This window comes from Strigops habroptila, chromosome 1 (assembly GCF_004027225.2).
Source record: "Strigops habroptila isolate Jane chromosome 1, bStrHab1.2.pri, whole genome shotgun sequence".
Classification (NCBI taxonomy): domain Eukaryota; kingdom Metazoa; phylum Chordata; class Aves; order Psittaciformes; family Psittacidae; genus Strigops; species Strigops habroptila.
This window is the reverse complement of record NC_044277.2, coordinates 13,368,330-13,386,682: the sequence shown is the minus strand read 5'-3', so window position 1 is coordinate 13,386,682 and position 18,353 is coordinate 13,368,330. Positions and strand designations below refer to the sequence as shown.

The 18,353-nt window shown below is 43.8% G+C and overlaps 1 protein-coding gene across 4 annotated transcripts in view; it reads left to right on the top strand.

The window, feature by feature from the left end:
* Nucleotides 1-414: 414 nt before the first annotated feature.
* Nucleotides 415-18,353, top strand: part of DEPTOR (DEP domain containing MTOR interacting protein) — a 75,243-nt gene continuing 57,304 nt past the window's right edge. For 3 of the 4 annotated variants that reach the window (XM_030490313.1, XM_030490225.2, XM_030490482.2), the window contains exons 1-2: nucleotides 415-858; nucleotides 998-1,093. In XM_030490313.1, coding sequence (XP_030346173.1) covers nucleotides 1,008-1,093 — 86 coding nt within the window. In that variant the 5' untranslated portion in view covers nucleotides 415-858; nucleotides 998-1,007. Of the gene's footprint in view, nucleotides 1,094-18,353 lie in introns of all 4 variants that reach the window. The other variant, XM_030490396.1, reaches the window with a different exon arrangement.

Below are 18,353 nucleotides of genomic sequence, written 5' to 3'. Positions count from 1 at the left end.
ACAGAGTATGTGAAGGCAGAAATAAAGGCAATGAGTAGGCAATCAAGGTGTATCTTATTCGCACGTATTTGTAAATGAAAACCATGGTTGGACCACTGCAGAAGGTGCCTCCTGGGCTTTGTTTATAAAGGCTGGGTTTATTTCCCCACCAAGAATGTTGACAAACAGTGCTCATGACCTTGCAATTTAATTCCCATTGCCAAGACTAAATGCTCCTCAGCCCTCAAGAATTCTGCATCCGCTGTCACCTGGAGACAAAGAGGTGAGATGGGCAGGGGACCGATGCTTGAAAATACCCCCTGGGTACCGGGTGAGCAGAAACCCGGACAGCAGGAGGGCAGGAGCAGTTTCGGGGAGGGGGGGGGGGTGGGGTGGAAATCCGGACCAACAGCTCTCTCTCTGCCCCCTCGTATCGCTAACGCTACCTGCCAAGGCGCGGCGCGCACTGCTGAGCGGGCGCAGCAGCAGCCGCGTCCCTCCAGACCCGGCAGCGCTCACCCGCTACCGAGCGGACCTTTCCCCGCTCCGCAGGGCACCGTGGGAAGGGAGCGCTGCGCTCCGCGGCCGCCTCCTGCCCCCTCCCCGGCCCGGGGAGCGGCGGGGCCGGCGGGAGCCGAGGCGGCGGTAGCCCCTGGCCCGCAGCCCCCGGCGGGGAGCCGGCCCCTTTCCGCGGGGGGCGGCAGCGCCGACCCTGCCGTGTGACAGCCGGGGGGGGACGCTGCTGCCTCGGCGAGCCCGGCTGCGGCTGCGGCGGCTGCAGCCATGTGTTTCTCCGCCTGCCCGTGACACAATAACACGGGAAGCGGCGCGGGGGGGGATCCGAGCCTGCCGAGGGGAAAAGTGACCTGCCCCGCTCAGGTGAGCGGAGCAGCGGGGGGAGGCTGCCGCTGCCCCCCCAGACCCGGCGACAAGCTCTGCAGCCGCCGGGGCCGGGCGGGAGGTGCCAGCGGGGGGCGGCGGGTCCTGGCCCCCCTCACCCGCGGTGCTGTGCCCGCAGGCCGGCGGCGATGGAGGAGGGCATGAGCAGCATGCAGCAGAAAGCGGCGGAGCTGGAGCACATGGCCGAGGTCCTGCTCACCGGCGAGCAGCTCCGGTAAGCGGTGCCTGCCTCTCGCTTTGCCGGGGGACGCGGACCCGGGGCTCGGCAGCAGCCCCCGTGAAGGCGGGAGGGAGAGCTGCGGGCGGGAGGGCGAGGGTCTGTGCCCTCGGGCTTCTCTTGCACCGGAGCACCTGCCCTGCTTCCAGCGCGTCCCCGGGCTTTCCGCAGCGAAGAGGAGGAGGAGGAAAAGGAGAAGGAGGAGGGCAGGTGGCAGCCCGCGCTTCGAGCCTGGGGAGGTAAGTGAGCGCCTCGGGGGTCCTCTGCCCCGGGCACCTTCGCTCCCCTGCATGGGGCGGGAGGCGTCCAGGGGAGAGGCTGCTGCATCCCTAAAGACATCAAGCGCTGCCCAAGGAGAGTTGCATCTTTAAAAATCAACCTACCCCCCCCCCCCCGAGAAACCATCAGCAATGAAGTGTTTGAACACTCCAGCGAGGAAGGAGCGGAGCGCAGGGAAGCTGCCCGGCCCGCAGCTGTGCGGGCAGTGCCCCTGCAGAGGTGCATCTTCTCCCCGGGGCTCAGGTTTGTTTTGCTTCAGCTGGTCCCAGCAGATGGACGGGGATCCCCACTGTCAGTGCCAGCAGTAATTAACAGTGTGTTTGACTGGAGCTGTGCGCAGCGCAGAAACCTTTTACAAAAATGCCTGACTTAGTTAATTTTTGATTTCTGTGATGTAGTTAGTGTGCCATCTGCACCCTCACGCCATAGGGGAGAAAAAGAAATTTTAAGGCTTTCAGTCTGTTGATGGAACATCCTGTGATTCAGGAAGAAAAGTAGTAGTATTATTATGTGTCATACATGTAACTAGAAAGAGAGTAGAACTTTCCCAGTAGCTTTTGCTTGAATTTTCTTTGAACTTTTTGTTCAAATGCCAGACAGACACTGCAAATGATAGAAATGGTGCTTGATTTGGGAAGTGCCATCACTGCTGCTAGTACAAACGCTGTTACCAGTCGCATCCACAAGGTAAGGACCACTGACACCTTGTGATGCACACCAGTGGTACTCCTGTTTGGGGAGTAAACATTGGTTTAGTGGTCTGGCTCCAGTGCACACCAGTGTTTGCTCCAAGCTTGAGATTCCTCTTTGAAGTAGCCTCAAGTGAAACCTAGGGTGAGAAGGTGCACTGGCAAGCAGGCTTTCTGTGGTGAGCTTAGTGCAGAGCTGTCCATCTGAGCTGTTCATGCCTGATAAGAATCCTGCTGTTCCTAATTTACCACACTGGAAGCTGAGGATTCAAGGCTAAAACAAAATTTCTATTAAGCTTGCATTAATCTTTCTATGTACCTCATAGTTAGATGTAAAAGCTTTGCAATCTTTCCCTAAGGAGAAGACTGAGGAAACTTCAACAAATCTGGTTCCTAGAATCAGCTCATCAGTGTCATAATCAAGGATGACATTTGTCATCTTCTTCAATAAGGTAATGAAACACAGTGCTGTTTTGGGGCAGGATGATCTACAGATAGAAAATAGTTACAGAATCATAGAATCAACTAGGTTGGAAAAGATCTTTAAGTTCATCAAGTCCGACTGTTAAATCATCAAGTCCAACCGTTATTCCCCCTCCTGTGAAGTTACTTATGGACATTCCTTTGCAACTCTGTAGGAAGTGGCCTAGACCTTCTTAGAGTCTGGTTTCATTAACAACTCAGCCTGCATAATGTCTAGCTATTGCTGATTGAGGAGATCCGCTCTCCCCCGACCCTTTTCCCACTCCCCACTCCTGGCTGTGTGATCCCAGCTCCTCCCTTCTGTCTATTCCTGTACTTCTTGCACTTCTTGGGAGCAGATCCAGTGCAGTGATACAGTGGGTAGGTGAGTTTTCTGATCTGCAGACTGCCATAACCCACAGAAGATAGGTGGCGGGAATGTGGAGCTAGGAGCAAGAAGAGGAGGTGGTAGAGAAGAAGCGAGATCTCCCATTTTGGCAGCAGTGAAGTGTTGGGTCAGCTGGAACCGTCATGTGAAACTGAGCCTAAAATTGCCTTTATTCCCCCAGTTTTTTGTTAGCTCTGTTCTGTTTCTCTGTTGGGATACTCTGTGTGAAGGGTTAGTTTTCTTCAGTTTTCTAGACAACAAAAGCCACAAAATATGCGATAGAAAGCTGGCTGGTAGACGAGTTTTAGCCAACCCTGCATTTAAAGTTTCCCTTTTCCTGTCCAAGATAAGTGTATAATTGTTAAGGCTAAATGAAAACATGGAGGGTTTTCAGGATCAAAGACAGGCTATCTCAGCAGCCTTTGGGGCAGGCAAACAAATGACAGAGAACCAGCACACACATGCACTCAAGGAAACGTACTGTACGCTATTCTTAGTGATGCTTACAACTGCAGGATAAGCCCCCAGAGGGGGTGATGTAGCCGGACAGGTGATTATGTGTGTATTTGGGTGAAAGTGCATGTGAGCATGTGTTGCATACTGCAAGATGAACACATAACTGAGGAGTAGAAGTGTAAAACGAAACTGTGAGCATGGTGTTGCTTACACAAAGCCAGCCAAATGTAGGTATTTAAAGCACTCTTGTACTAAACCAAACAACGTGCGTGTCTAAACTCAAATACTTATGAGAGCTGCTTGATTTAAATGCCTTATGAAGTTCCCATTGCCCGTCTCTCCCCAGCCTCCTGCCTTGCCTCATAGCCCCCATTCTTGTGGCCTGTTCGTTGCACATCTGTCCCTCTCTGGCAGGGACTCATTCATGCCGTGAGGGCTGAAGTCATCTGAGCAGCACCTTGGCAAGCCTGGCTTTGCACGCTGGCAGTGGTGGTGGGGGGGAGTGGAAGCCCTGTGCCCCCTTCCCCTCCCCAGGCAAGGACAAGCTGGCTAGGGGAGGAAGAGGAGGAGACCAAGGAGTTTTTCCCCTCTCCTTACCACTATCCCTCAGTTGCTTTTAATCTGTGTTTCTCCTTTGTGAGATCAAGAGCCTCTGCCGTGTGTGTCATGCACTTGTACCCGCCAGCTTTGGTCATGAGCAGTTAGTGGCAGATCATGCCCTGATGTAAATCCTGGTTCATGGGTGAGATGATTTATGGGAAAATAAACAGGATCTTGAGCTGTATTTTAGCTAACATGGTAAATTTTTACATCCAGTAGTGTCCTTTGCCTCTGTACCCAGTAGCTGTCTGAGCCGATATCTAACTCTTGGTTAATAGAAACGTATTTTTTAAAGTGAGGACTTCTGAATTTTGGCTCTTGGTGAGCCTTTAAGTTACCAGACTGACAGCCATGAAACAAAGCTGAAGATTTCAGCAGTGTGGCACTTCAGGACAGACCCATTGGAAGGTTCTTGCTGCCATGCAGGAGACTAGGAAGAGCAAGGCGAGAGCTGGGATGAGCACAATCTGGCTTTGGGCTCTGCAGGCACCAACAGGCCTGTAAGGACAAACTGCTGGGGCTCTGGCTGCATGACAGCTCCAAAATCCCAGCTCTTCCCTCTGTTCTGCTGCAGTTTCAGAGACCCTATATCTGTTCAGTGGTGAGCTTTTTTGGGGGGGATGGCTGCAACAGAGCTGCCCTTAACGGGCTCCATAAGTTACAAGGGATGCATATGGACATGTCTCCTGAAGAAGCTACAAGCTGTGCTTGGGAGGATCATGAGGCCTTCAGCTTCCTCAGGACCAGGAGAGCCCTTCAAAACTTCCACCCCACTACTGCAAACACTTGCCTGGGGCAGCTCTGGGGAAGCGAATATCCCTGAGCTTCCTTGGTCTTGCTCAGTGTGCTTGAAGGAAGGTGTCACAGCCTTAGTGCTTTGGATAGTCATTGTGGAAGCATAATAACAGGAACATATAACAGCACTACTGAAGTCGATAAGAATTTTATCAGAATCAGAGCAATTCCAAGCTCATTTCACTCCCAGTCAAAGGCAACAGGTTGTGCCCATTTCAGCACTGTTTGGCAGAAAGATTAAAGTATCTCTCTCTGGGTTTGAGCATTAAGTTAGACCTGATCTTGCCTCTGGCAACCAAAAGCAGTTTCAATGAGCATGTTTTGATACACAAGCTGGCTGCCTGTTTTACAAGCCAGGGTGTCTGAATTCTTCCTTGTCTGCTAATTGTTTCTTGATACCAGATTGTCATCGGAATCTGGTGTATGTTCCAAGAGTCCCTCATTTCTTGCATTAAATGTGCCTGGTCATTCAGGGTGTCTTCAAGCTTCAGTTGACTGAACAGCAATATTAAAAGAGCAACTTTTTTATAAAAAATACTAAAACCAACCAAAAAACAATATAGCCATTGTATATGTGGTGCAGTTCTCTGTGGTAAGTGTAATTTGAATGACGTTTAATGTCTCTGCAGACTTTTGGATACCTCTTTATCACCAGCCTTTCCAAGAAGCAACACCTTTCCCCATTCACCCTTCTGTTAAGTAGTTGAGTAAATAATTAGGAAAATTGCTAGATGAGCCAGTGATTTTGATAGAATAGTTCTTTTAATTCAGCATCTTCTGTCTTTCTGCTTAGGGAAATATGAAGCATATTTCTTAGAGATCTTTCTTTCCTTTGGAAGAGACAAAATGCAAGATACAGTTCAATAGAGATTTGTTTGCCTTTTTTATATATGGTTTGTATGGTTTGTATATGACTTTCAGATTACAAGAGAGGTTTTACATGGTAAACAGCTATACATTTGGAAGCTGCAGGACAAGTCAAAACTAGTTTTCACTGGTCTTCCAAAGGTCTCACTGCAGGAAGATTATCACTTTAAGAAAACTTCTTAACATATTGCAGTGCATAACTTTCAGAGTCATTAACTTCTGAAGGATGAGAGCACCTACAGGTCCATAAATTTTTTTCTTATTCTGAGCAATAAATAGTCAGCCTTTTTCATGGTGGTAGGATTCAAAAGTTCATTGGCAGCCTAAGGTTGCAAAGAACCCAGGGCACATAACAGTAGCAGTTTCTAGAGAAATGTGATCAAGAGAGCCTTAGCGTTAATGTTTTGCTATAATATAAAAGTATATTAACCATATAGCATATAGCTACATGGTTTATTAAATGCTATCACTATGTATGAAAATATATTAACACTCTAGTGTAAGCTTATACACTAAAAGAAACATAAGGATTTAAGAGGTCACTTCCTCTCTAGTCAGGTCCTGACCAATCTTCAGATATTAAACAAACATATATGCCATTTTTAGAGACAGAATTAATTAAGATGTGATTTTGTAATCTGCCTAAGACAGTACAATATTGTACCTCCACCTAAAGTGTTGATGTGTTTTTCTGTGCCCTGCTCTTTGTTCTTGCCACCTCCTTATTTCTCCACCAGTCAGTGGTTGCATTTCCCTTAGCCAAGGGCTGTGGATCGGGCTCAAAACTAACCCTGCAGAAAATAGTTTTCAGTTCTCTCACTTGAGAAGGTTCTCATGTGCTGACTTCTTCAGGGCAGATAGCACACAGGAGGTTATAACATCAGATCTGTATGGATCTGTATGGAGTCTCTGTTCAAATAATTTCACTTTCATGAATCTGTTTTCTAAAATCAAGCAACCAAAAAAATGGCAATCTATCTTCTCTGTGAGGTTCCACCAAAGAAAAGTTTCAACGTAAAGGTTGATAGAGGTGCAAAATGAAATGCTCTGAAATCAAGAAGTTCCCTGCTAACTCTATCAATCACAGCACTTTCAATTATATATCTTAATATAAATTATTTTAATTCTATAAAAAGCATGTGTTTCTCAAATGTATATGTTCATTTTTTTCTAGAATCTTTGATACCTGATGCACCTTGTCATGTGTTTCAATCTTGCCTGTTTGTACTAATTTTAATGACATCAAGTCCCATGTGTACATAAAAGCATGCACACATGCATAGATACGTATGTATATGTATATGTATATGTATATGTATATGTATATGTATATGTATATGATTCCTGGGCCAGGAATCTCAATTTCTCACATCCTTCAGTAAACTTTGTGGCTATTCATCAGTTCTAGAAATCAAGATGTAAGGCTTTTGTTTGCTCAGTTCTTCCCTTTAAGCTATGCCTTTTAACAGCTCAGTCATTCCCGTCAGCAGCTTTTCTCAAGCACAGCTCAGAGATCAAGTAGTTAACAACCCATGTGCAAATAGCGATCGCTCTTTTGCTATGTACACAAGAAGGCGGATGTTGTTCCAGTGGTTTATGCTGTATATTTTATGTATTCCATTCCAGACCCAGTCAATCATTAACTTTTGTCTCAGGTTAGCAGTGACCAGCAGGCAAGCAAAGGATCCTGGATGTGTGTAGCACGTGCGCAAATGTTTGTTATTTATTTTACATTAGAGGAGCTGCCCATGAACAGGTGAAGGAAACAGTTTTGATGCTGATACTTGTGCAGGAAAGGCAGAATTAATGTGCCAAAAGCCATCTAGTTTTGCATTTACTACACAATCCCTGCTGCTGTGGGGGTAGTGGCCATAGGCTGGCACCATGACAGAGAAGTCCTATCACTTTTCATTATTATTTACTGTTTGTGTAGTGATAGCACCTAGGAATTTGAGCTGTTTATCAAGTCCCAGCAGGAGTAGGCACTGTATGCTCTGGAGAAAAATAAAGCTCTTGCAACACAAATCTTGGCTGCAATTGGTAGTGGTTTCCTGCAGCAGTAGCAGGCTACGACTGGCAAGGGAGGGTCTGTGTAAGGCCACCAAATTTGGGGAACCAAAGTGGGACTCTGTTGGAATTGGGATTTCTGGTTTGGGAGGTCAGACGCTGAGCTCAAAGAGGGGCATCCCAAAAGAGCAGAGAAAAGTACCTCCCAAGTGTGAGATGCAGAAGCGATGCTGTGCGCTGGGATGGGTGGGGAGCTTTGGGTACTGTGTTGAGAAAAAGATCTGCTCTTTTCTCTCTCTGAAATCATGTCTGTAGAGTGAGAGAGCAGACTGAAGCCGGTAGGGAGGTCAGCCAGCTTTCCCTAGTGCATAAATGGACAGGGACTACAGAGGCATTAGTGCATCTCATTTTAATTGAGTAATTTCTTATATCTGTAGACTTCACTACTTTTTGAAGTGTACATCATAAAGAATTTCAGTGCTTTGATGTAAAACTTAAGGAAGTGAAGGGTATTGTCACAGCATCAAACATACCTTCTGTTGTGGTTAACTCTTTTGCTTCTCTCTTCCTGGCAGAGCAGGCTTGTGTGAGTCCTCTTAGTAAGAGAGATACTTTTTCTCCTGTGTTCAAGGCCAGGGTTGAATGCAGTCATCTCTTCAAAATAAACTTTTGTGGGAAGAGATTAAATTGATGAAGAACTGTCAAAGGGGATGAATGGCTGGGTAAGAAGCAATAGCTAAGCAGGTACGGTTCGTGTACCTGGTCCCTGAGTTAAAATTGCATCAAGGCTCTAAATGTTAATAAAGACAGAAACTGCAAAGCTTCAGGTCTTGGCAGAACCACTTGCGCTCGTTGAGTGAAGGATGCACTTCACATGCTAGTCATGGGTTGTTCCTGGTTTTATTTTATTTCTTAAGCAAGAGGAGGACAAATAAACCATATATTTTAAACAATTTCAATATATAAACCACTGGAGTTAAAACCAACTTAAACCTATTTGAACATGGGCTCACAAGAATCCTTAGTCACACTGTTTTGACTAAAACTATTGGTATTATGGTAGAATGGAGAGATGGATTTGCAGAGGCGGTTTGCTTCCACTAGCTAGCAGAAGGGAAGCTGAGAAGGGTTTTTTAAACAATTTCATAAATATCAACAACAATCATTAATTTTAATTACTTTAATTTTTTTAATGGTTTGGAGATTTGACTTTTCTCTTGAATCCCATATTTTTCCTTAGTCCTTAAGTGAGAAATGACTGTATTGTGAATATGCTTTTGTTCCTTGCAGCAGAAAGAATAAAACTGATCTCAGAGTTAAAGAAAAATAAACTACTTAAACCTACACTGCCAGGAGAGTGCTATATAGCATGAGTGGAAGTAAAATAATGTGCAATCTTACTCCTTTCTTTTTTTGAAAACTCTGAAGCATTGAGTTTCATGGTAGCATGGAGAAATGGGAATGATAATCCACAGTGTCACAGGCTCACTCAGGTTCTAAAGAAACCTGTGAAGCTAACGGAGTCTCCTCAGGCAGTGACCATCAGCAGGTCTGCTTCTGTTACATCTATTTTTGTTCCTCAGCTGGGCTTTTCATCATGGCACATCTACTCAGGGATCCAAATATGCCTGGAGCTAGAGAAGTGGAGAAGAGCTAATAGTTTAGATAGCTAAAACTTTGAGCAAGTACTGCTGCTGAAAGCAGTGGTCCTCTCTTTCTTGTACCCACACTGACATAGGTGTTTCTGCCTCCTGGTTCCTTCCTCTGTGCTTCCCCTGCTTTGGACTGGCTTAAGCATCTGTGGGCCATCACCACACAGTGACCTGCATTGGGGAAGTCGTCAGCAGGGCTTTTGGATGGCTGGTATTTCAGTTGGGTCAGTTTTACAAACAGATTTACCACATGACCACATAAAAGCTTTCTCTGAAGAAGTACGGGGGGAGAAATGGGTGCTGGCTTACCCCGTGTCACTGACGTATGGTTTAAGGCTGTGGTTTTCTGATAGAGCGGATCTAACTGCAGGCTGCTACTGCCCTGCTCTTATCACTTCCCTTGCACTTCGCACTTCTGTTCGTCTGGGATCAGAAGTTCAGGGAACTAAAGCAACTGAAGCCAAATAAGAAAAAATTAACTTTCTAAACAGGCTCAGCATGAGGTCAGACCAGTGCCAGCACTGGGGTGAGGGAGGCGGTAGAAACACATGGTCAAGGATGGAGAGAGGGAACAGTAGCAACAGCCACTGCTGGGTTTGCCTGACCACCCCCTCAGTGCTTAATTTGCCTAAACTCAACATGGGTCAAACATTTGCTGGATTCCCATTAAAAAATTTCAGACTCCAGTAGAAGACTGACTATAAAAACCATGTTGAGTTTAAATGCCCAATGCACATGTTGTTATGAGAGAGGAACAGAAACTATATGTTTGCAATTTGCCTACATTATTTCTCTTTCAAGCGTTTTACCTTTATTTCTGCAGTCGTCAGGTTATTGTGCATCAATAGAGACAAATGTTGACATTTCATATGTTTTGAAGTTGTACTATGTAAGTTATACGACCAGCACACCACAGTGCTACCAATGTGAGAGCACTACTTCAGAACGCACCCCCACCTTAATTATCAGCCCTGTAATTTTACAGTCTTCCTAACAGTGCCTCCATCCAGTAAGTGCATTCAGATCTCAAAGGTGCATTTATGGATAATTAAAAAATATGCCTGATTGGGCTTGCTAATTCAGAGCAAATATAGAAGCTGGCTTTCATATAACAAGGCCATAATTCCCCATTTCCTTGCAATTGTGTGGGTGATTACATGGGCCATCACAGCTGTGCTACAGGGATTTGCAGGCAGATGAGAGTTTCCTGGTTTCTGTGGAGAACCAGGGGATTGTCAGTTGTGCTCTGGGTATTACAGTGGCGTTGAGCCGATGTGTCTTTGCTGCTGCTGCTGCAGAAAACACAAGGCAGCAAACACAAAGATTCTCTTTTGAAGATTTAAAACTGAATGGTAAAACTGGAACTAAATGGCTGGTCAGAGCAAAAGCCAACACCACCTGAGGGATGGTGATAGCAAAGGTGGGAGCTTGAAAGTCAAGATAAGCACAATAATACTGTGTTTGATGTGACAGGAGAGGGGGAGGCAGTGGAAGGAATGGGGGAGATGGGCAACATTACTGAGATCAAGAGCTGTGAAAACTCTTTCCAAGAGCATTCCAGCTAGATAAGAGCCAGACAAGACAATGTTTGTCAGAGACGGTGCATAGAAGAAACCTTGAGGTGTAAGATCATAGGGAAGGAAAACTTGGAGGAGAACTTGAACTTTCTAGGGGAGAGGTATAGCTGTCCTGGAGGTGCATTGCACAAGGAATCTGCAGAGATCAAAGTTCTGCTGATAAGCAGCACTAACACTACCATATTTATGCTTTATGGATCTTGTATAATCTACCTGGTTTGGAAAGATTTTCCCACTCCCCTGTTACTAGACAGCTGCCCTCTAACATGGTGTCCTTTGACTTGTAGTTTGGAGGTTTATGTGGGTTTATTTCATTGCTGCTTATACTAAGGTCCGTTGCCAAAACAGGCATATTGCCGTAATGTTTCCACTAGTGTTCAGCTGAGCGGCTGTACAATCCGCTGGCTCTGTGTTTGCACCACTTTCCTGCATATTGGGCTGAATGAGTTTATTGGCAGGAGTTGAAGTGTTTGCATGCTGTATTTGTTGCTCTTCACGTTATTACTCATGTCTTCAAAGCACTGGGGCTGCTTAAAGCAAGCCTGTGTATTCCTTTGTGTTTTCACAAGCCATTTCAGCTCTGACTTAAGAGGCAAACCGAATGCAAGGCATTATTACAATATGGTTCTAAACCCAATGATTTTTAATTTAATTCCAATGAGTATTGCAGAACATTCACAGGAAGCTGAAGTTGCGAGTGCTTGTCTGAGGAATCAGAGTCCAGCACTTACGCTCATCCTCTTTGGGAGGAGAATCTGGCAACACATGGCCAGCACGTCACACAAAGTTGGGATTGCGAATAACGGAAATGACTTCTCAAAAGACATTAGCTAGGCATTATTTATAGCGCTGATTGTCAGCGGCGGAACAATTTCCTTTCATTTTGTGCAGAAAAGATCCTCTTTTGATAATCACACATCCTTTTCTTCAGTAGCATATAATTGTATAGCTTAGAAATCAGGGTGATATAACAGAAAGCTGTTAATTGTTTCCTGATGTTCAGGATGTAATTAACTTATACTTTCCTTTTTACTAATATGTAGAAAGAGTAACTCCTAGCTTAAACTGCTATTTTTCTGTTTGGTCTCTGCAGACAGAGGGAGATTGTGATGTGAAGAGGCTCAAAGTAGTGCTATCATGTACAAATCCCAAAAGACATTGTACAAATACCATTTTGAGAATTACTTGGGGCTAGAAGCTTAGAAACTTGTCTTGGACAGTATTTTCCAAACATTTGGACAAAGTCAGACCTTTCATGTCTTTTGGGAAATGGTAGAAACACATGATCTTACATGAGGTTAATAAGTAGATCTCTGTGGTGAGAAAAATGGCTCCATAATAGGAGCCATTGATATTATACTGCTACTTGTCTAATTAGATGAGGCGATGAAAGTAGATTCTTAAGTGCACACTGAAAAAAAGAAATAAAGCAAGGTTTATTAAAAGCTTATTTTAGTAATCTTAATTTATTTATTTAACATCAATATATGCAAAATTATGCAATTATCTAAGACAGCAAAAAGGTGTCTTTGTACAAGAAGGAAGAACCAAGGAGGACTGACTTTCAAGGTGGGGTTGGGCTGGAGTGTGTGATGTACAAGGAGATGCTGAGGGCTGGGTCTGCGCAGCCTAGAGAAGAGAAAGCTCAGGGGGATCTTACTGCTGGTTGCAATTACTTCAATGAGAAGATGTAAGAAAACAGGGAGAGAGTCTTTTCCAGGTACACAGCACTGGGACAAGAGGCAGTCAGCAAAATTTGCAAAGGAATTTCCAGTTAGATATTTGGAAAGAATTATTCACCATATGGGTAAGTAAAAATTTGGAATAGGAGCCCAGAGAAGCTCAGAGATATTAAAATCTTGCCTGGACATGACCCTGAACAACTTGTACTAACTGGACATGCTTTTAGCATAGGTTGCACCAGATGACCTCCAGAGGTCTCTTCCAACCTGAATTACTCTATATTTTATGAAGGCATAGTGTGATGTCTTCTTTAAGCTTTGGCAGCTGATACTATCAGCATTTTGTTGCTGGCTGATAACCAGAGGTTGTTATTCACTCAGTTGCCCTGGTGGGAGGGCTTGTGAGAATACTACTAACCTACTTCAGTGCAAAATTAGCTGGGTTAGTTTGTACAATGGATGCAGTGATTGGCAGTATCACTCCTTTCACATTGTCCAGCTTTTCAAGCATATTTAAGGATGAGAAATGTATCCATTTCCAAATGAATGACCAAGAACTTCTGAAATCTCTCTGTTTCAACTGAGATTTTTATGAAGATGTGAAGGTGAGAACATGATTCCCTTGACCACACTGCCTTAAGTCAGCCCAGGATTTTACCCCAGATCATGAGATTCATGAGATGCCAACATCGCAACCCTTCCCACCACCAAGAGAGCTTTTCAAGGTGTCTGTGAGGGTATCTGTAGGTGCATTTCTTGTGAACTTGAGGGATAGAAACCAAAGTGTGCATATTTAGGTCATACTGGTTTTATATCAGTCCCTACAGAGTAATACATGCTGGCAGGCCAGTAGATCATGTTAGTGCCAGAGATCCTGCTGGGTATGTCATGTTGGCATTACAAGAGGAGCAGTAATCTTGAGACAAGCCACCTGCTTCTCTATTCTCACTGCCTGCACAACGATACAACAAACAAATCAAGCACTCTCAGGTCTTCTCACACTGTGCACAAAGGGCCTAGTTTGGGAATTCATTTCTGTGCATAAATTCTTGAGGAGCAGCTGAGGGAATGGGGGGTGCTTAGGCTGGAGAGATGGAGCTTGAGGGCAGACCTTATTGCTCTCTACAGCTACCTGAACGGAGGCATTGGAACAGGCTGCCCAGGGAAGTGGTGGAGTCACCGTCCTTGGAGATATTTGAAAGACATGTAGATGTTGCGCTTAGGGACATTTAGTCATGGATGTGGCCATGCTAGGTTAATGGTTGGACTCGATGATCTTAAAGATCTTTTCCAACCTAAACAATTCTATGATTCTGTAGTTCAGCATTCAGAAAGTTCCAGACCTAGCTGGGACTATTTGTATTGTGCTTTGACAGCCAGGACTATGGCTTAATGGACTTAATGGACTGAACGAAAGAGCATGCCTCCATGCGTCTGGGTAGCTACAAGAAGTGCCCATGGTCCATCTGCCCAGCGCCATCTGAGGAGATTCCACCTTTCTTCAGGACAGGTCATGTCAAAGCTTGTCTTGAGTAAATTAATTTGATTTAGGATTAACAAACAGTGTTGGGCCATTTACACCCATGAAAGGTGAGTATCTGAGGCTGTGTAACGGCACAGTGCAGGCCCTAACCTCTCACCTCCTCTTGTCCTGTTGCCCATCTGAAGCCTATCCCTAGCTGCCTGTGCAACATGTGTTTTGGATTCAAGTTGAGGCCTGACCCTGACTTTGGAGTATGCTGTAAACATATTGTTGTATTCTAAGTCTACCAGCATTCAACTGAGGCTGGTACTGTATGTAAAGCTGATGCCGTTATTTGGTGAATAAGAGTCAGGGTGCATGTTCTGAATTATTAAAGCAGTAAGAAGTCACAGTTTGAATTTATTGTCAGAGCACATAAATACCTGTTCACAGAGCTTTCTGCATGTGGGGAGAGAGAATTTTGCGTAGAATGAGAAATGGCAAACACATGGCCCAACAATGGGAGCAAGCTGTGCAGTAGAGCGGCAGAACTTCTCTGGGCTCCTTGTTGATTTAGTTATTATTTTAAAGGAAAATTTCCATTTAATCTTAAGAGCAGAGGAAGAACGCTTCTGTAATATTTATCTTTTCAAAGCTCATCTACTTGTGAACGTTTAACAAGGCCTAATCAAAGAAGACAAGATCCTTGATAGCATCCTGGCAGAGAAGGAACTATTCATAAAGAGTAGTTATGCGGCAGCTGTGTATCTGTTCATATCATGTAACAGATGCAGAAAAATGCTGAGCTCATCAAAAGGAGCCATCCCCAGGCTAGATTCTTGTGAAAGTAAAATAATTTAAATTAGTCTTTAACTAGGATGTTTATTAATACATTCTCCTTAATGATAAAATTCTTCATTAGCCTGCCAGAATTTAAGCAGTGAGTAACTTCATGCCATTTGACTTCATGCCTTTAAATTCATATATCCTAATTCTTCAGGTTACATGTTTCTATGACCTACTTAAAGAAAGTAGACAGGACAATTCTTTATCATTAAAACATTTGTGTCAGAGAGCAATCATTTCTGTGTTTGAAAAATGAATACAGTAGTGTTATGTTGCAGAATTGTTGAGTAAAATCATTGTTACCATTTGGCATAGGTGTGTTTGGGGTGCATTCAGTGTAGTTTAGGGTAATCAAGAGCTTTCCAAGACATTTTTCATTTTTTTCTCTGTAGATGGTGGTTCATTTTTTCTTTTTCAATAGGCACTTGAAGTGAAACCTTGCTGGATGTTACAGGTTTCTCCTTAAGAAAAACATATATAAATGAGCAGAATGTTAATTAGGATTATACTGATTTCTTTGCTTCAGCTGGCTGTGAAGGTTATACTGGCTTATATTTCAAACTGGAAGTGATGTTTTTTTTAAGCAAACATGACAAACTTAAGGGAACTGTAAAAGACTGTAACATGAGTCCATTTAGGCTTCGATCCTGTTTAGATTTATTTACTTTAATAATTATATGCTTTATAGTATTCAATAAATAATTAAAAAAAAAAAAAAAGTGCCACAATATAAATTTAGGCAAATTCCAGGCTTAGAAAGGCCTGGGTAACTATGACTATATATAGTCAGGTTCTTCATGGTAGCTTCACAGGATCTCAGGTGAGGGGCTGGAGGTTCCTGCAAACCTGGTGATTTGGGTCTCAGCGGGATGAATGGGTATGCACATAGAAGCAGGAAAGCCAACTGAGTACAGACATGTAGAAGAGACTTCACCCAAGGAAAAAATGCAGAGTTGGGCCATGGAGCATCATTTAAAGAGGTTTTCTTGCATTCTGCTGTTAACTCAGCTGAAAGATTATAGACAACATGTCTGTTCCTCTCACTTTTTTTTTAGGTAAGGCCAGACTTTCAAACCAGTATCTTCTTCTCTCTGCTCATGAGACTGGCTTGTAATGTCTCATACCAGCATAGCGCTGCTTCATTGCATCTCTTTGAGCTTATCATTCTAGAATGAGGATGGCATTTACAATGACATAAGCAACTGGATTTCCCATAATTTCTGGAAACATCTCATAGTTAGTACAGGCTAAGATTGCCTTTGGTTTTTTGTATGGTCTCAGCCTGTTGATAGCCTGTAGTCAGTGAGAGTTTAGCTACTGCATAATCAGCTATTTCTTACTCTCTGTTGCTTTCAGCCTCCAAGTTCTCAGTTTTCAGGAGAGCATTTTGTAGTTAGTGGACAGCCTTGCATTTTATAGTCTTACCTGTTCCTCCATTTCTATTTTTGCACTGTGAAGGTCATCCAGTAACAATTTAATCACCTCTAGGCAATCCAGTCAAATGGATCATTACTTTAAGTGTTTAAAAATTTGCATCAGTTCCAGTTTCATTTTATAGTTTAGTGGTCAGCCACTGGATTTCAGTAGACTTCTGGAAGACAGTGGAAACAACTCCCTTGCATCGTGTCTTCTGTCAGTGTAACATCCTGCATACTGTGGTATTGCCAACCATAGCAGATAAAAAACGCCCATGAATCAGTGCCAAAGTATGGTACGATTATTTTTTGATTTAAAGAAATTCAATAGAATGCATTTTCTAGTCAGTATGTTTTCATTTACTGCTTTCACAGCTTCCTTCAAAAATAAAGCCCAGTAATGCAGTTATACTAACCATGAAAAAAAGGAAGCTATTAATTTAGAACTGGAAGAGATAAAGTGTGATGTTTTTAATACACTATGCTGTATATTGAAAGAGTATTACGCCTGTACTTATATTAAGATGAGCCTATGTATTTGTTGGAAGTGAGTAAAAAGTCTTGAATCATAACCTCAATATAAAATTGGGTTTGTTAACAATAGTGCATGGCACTAACTATTTTATTACTCATTTGATTTCCTGTCAGGTACTGGCTATTTGTGCATAATGATGCTCATGATTACACAGTACAATAATTGGTTAAGAGTTTTGTGTAGAGATGGAAAACGATTGCTAAAAGCAATTGAGAGATTACTGCAGTGTGACGTATTATTAATGCTGAAGGCACATATTTTTTTTCTTGCTTTCATCAGGGTTGCCAAGGGCTGCTGAAGGGAGTGCAAACAGTCAGTGCCTCTCTGAGGAGCATAAAATACTGGGAGAAGATCTGCAGGTCTGTGGTGCTCAGGCAGAGAGCAGCTATGCCTGGAAGGACTTTGAGATCAGGAGTTACCCAAAGCCATAAAACGTCTTGGCAAAAGTATTTGTCACTCACTGACAGGGTGGGAGGAATACCACAACTGCACCTGAGATAAGGGACTTGGCTAATTTCAGTTCTCGCATGAATTTCTTGGGTTACCTTTGGCAGATAACGACATCTTTTACTGTCTGCAGTGCTGTGGTGCTTTCTGGGTGTTATGGATCTGCTTTTTCTCAGATATGCTGGCAGATGGGCGGGTGGGAAGACCTCCTCATTTCTCACACAGTGCAAGAGCATAGCAGGGTCATACTCAAGCTTTTCCCTATGTGTAAGTGTAAAAGAGATGCCAGCCTTGGTGCATAAAGGCCCTCAGCCTGTAGCTTTTTTTGGCTCCCCTACCCCCTTGGGATACACAGCAGGGCTTTCTGGCACCCACAGCCCCTTGTGTCCTTGCAGCAGCCCCTCTTCTTGACGACAGCAATGCAGACGTGTAGTACAGCATTGTATTCCGCAGTTCTCGGTCTGTCTCTCCAGGTTCTTGAATGGCAGTGCTAGCAGAAATAGCTGTAGCAGTAGGGCTTCCTATATTTACTCTGTTTATCCCATTTAGCATTTCAAAGGAACATTCACCTGTCCCAGCCATGTCACTGAAACAACAGATCTGCATTCCCTGACACAGATTTCATTGATTTTCACTGGCCTCCTGTGATACTTACACTGCTCCTTGCTCAGTTTTCTATCTATAAAATGCTTCCTTTATTGAGAATGATTTTCAGCCTAAGTCCACAAGAGTTGGTGGCTTTTGGCCACTGTGTTAATCCAGTGAGGGGATGTCTATAACAACAGTTGTCCCATGTTTTCTGGTCTGCACTTTGAAATTTAGGTAAGGTATGGTAGAAGTCTTCAGTTTAGATTTGGGAAGACATCCCCAAGAAAATTAATCCCCACAGTACTTACTGATTTAGTAAGTCTAAGAATATCCTTGCAATGGATACAGAAAAATAATGTGAATAAAACCTAGTTGGTGGACATAAGCAAAGACGGCTTGTTCTTCAGTGAAAAGCACATCGGTTCTTGTGGGGATCCACAAAGCAGTATCACATAGACCTTGATCTGCATGCATTTGTCCCTTGTGTGCATCCCAGCTCATCCATATATG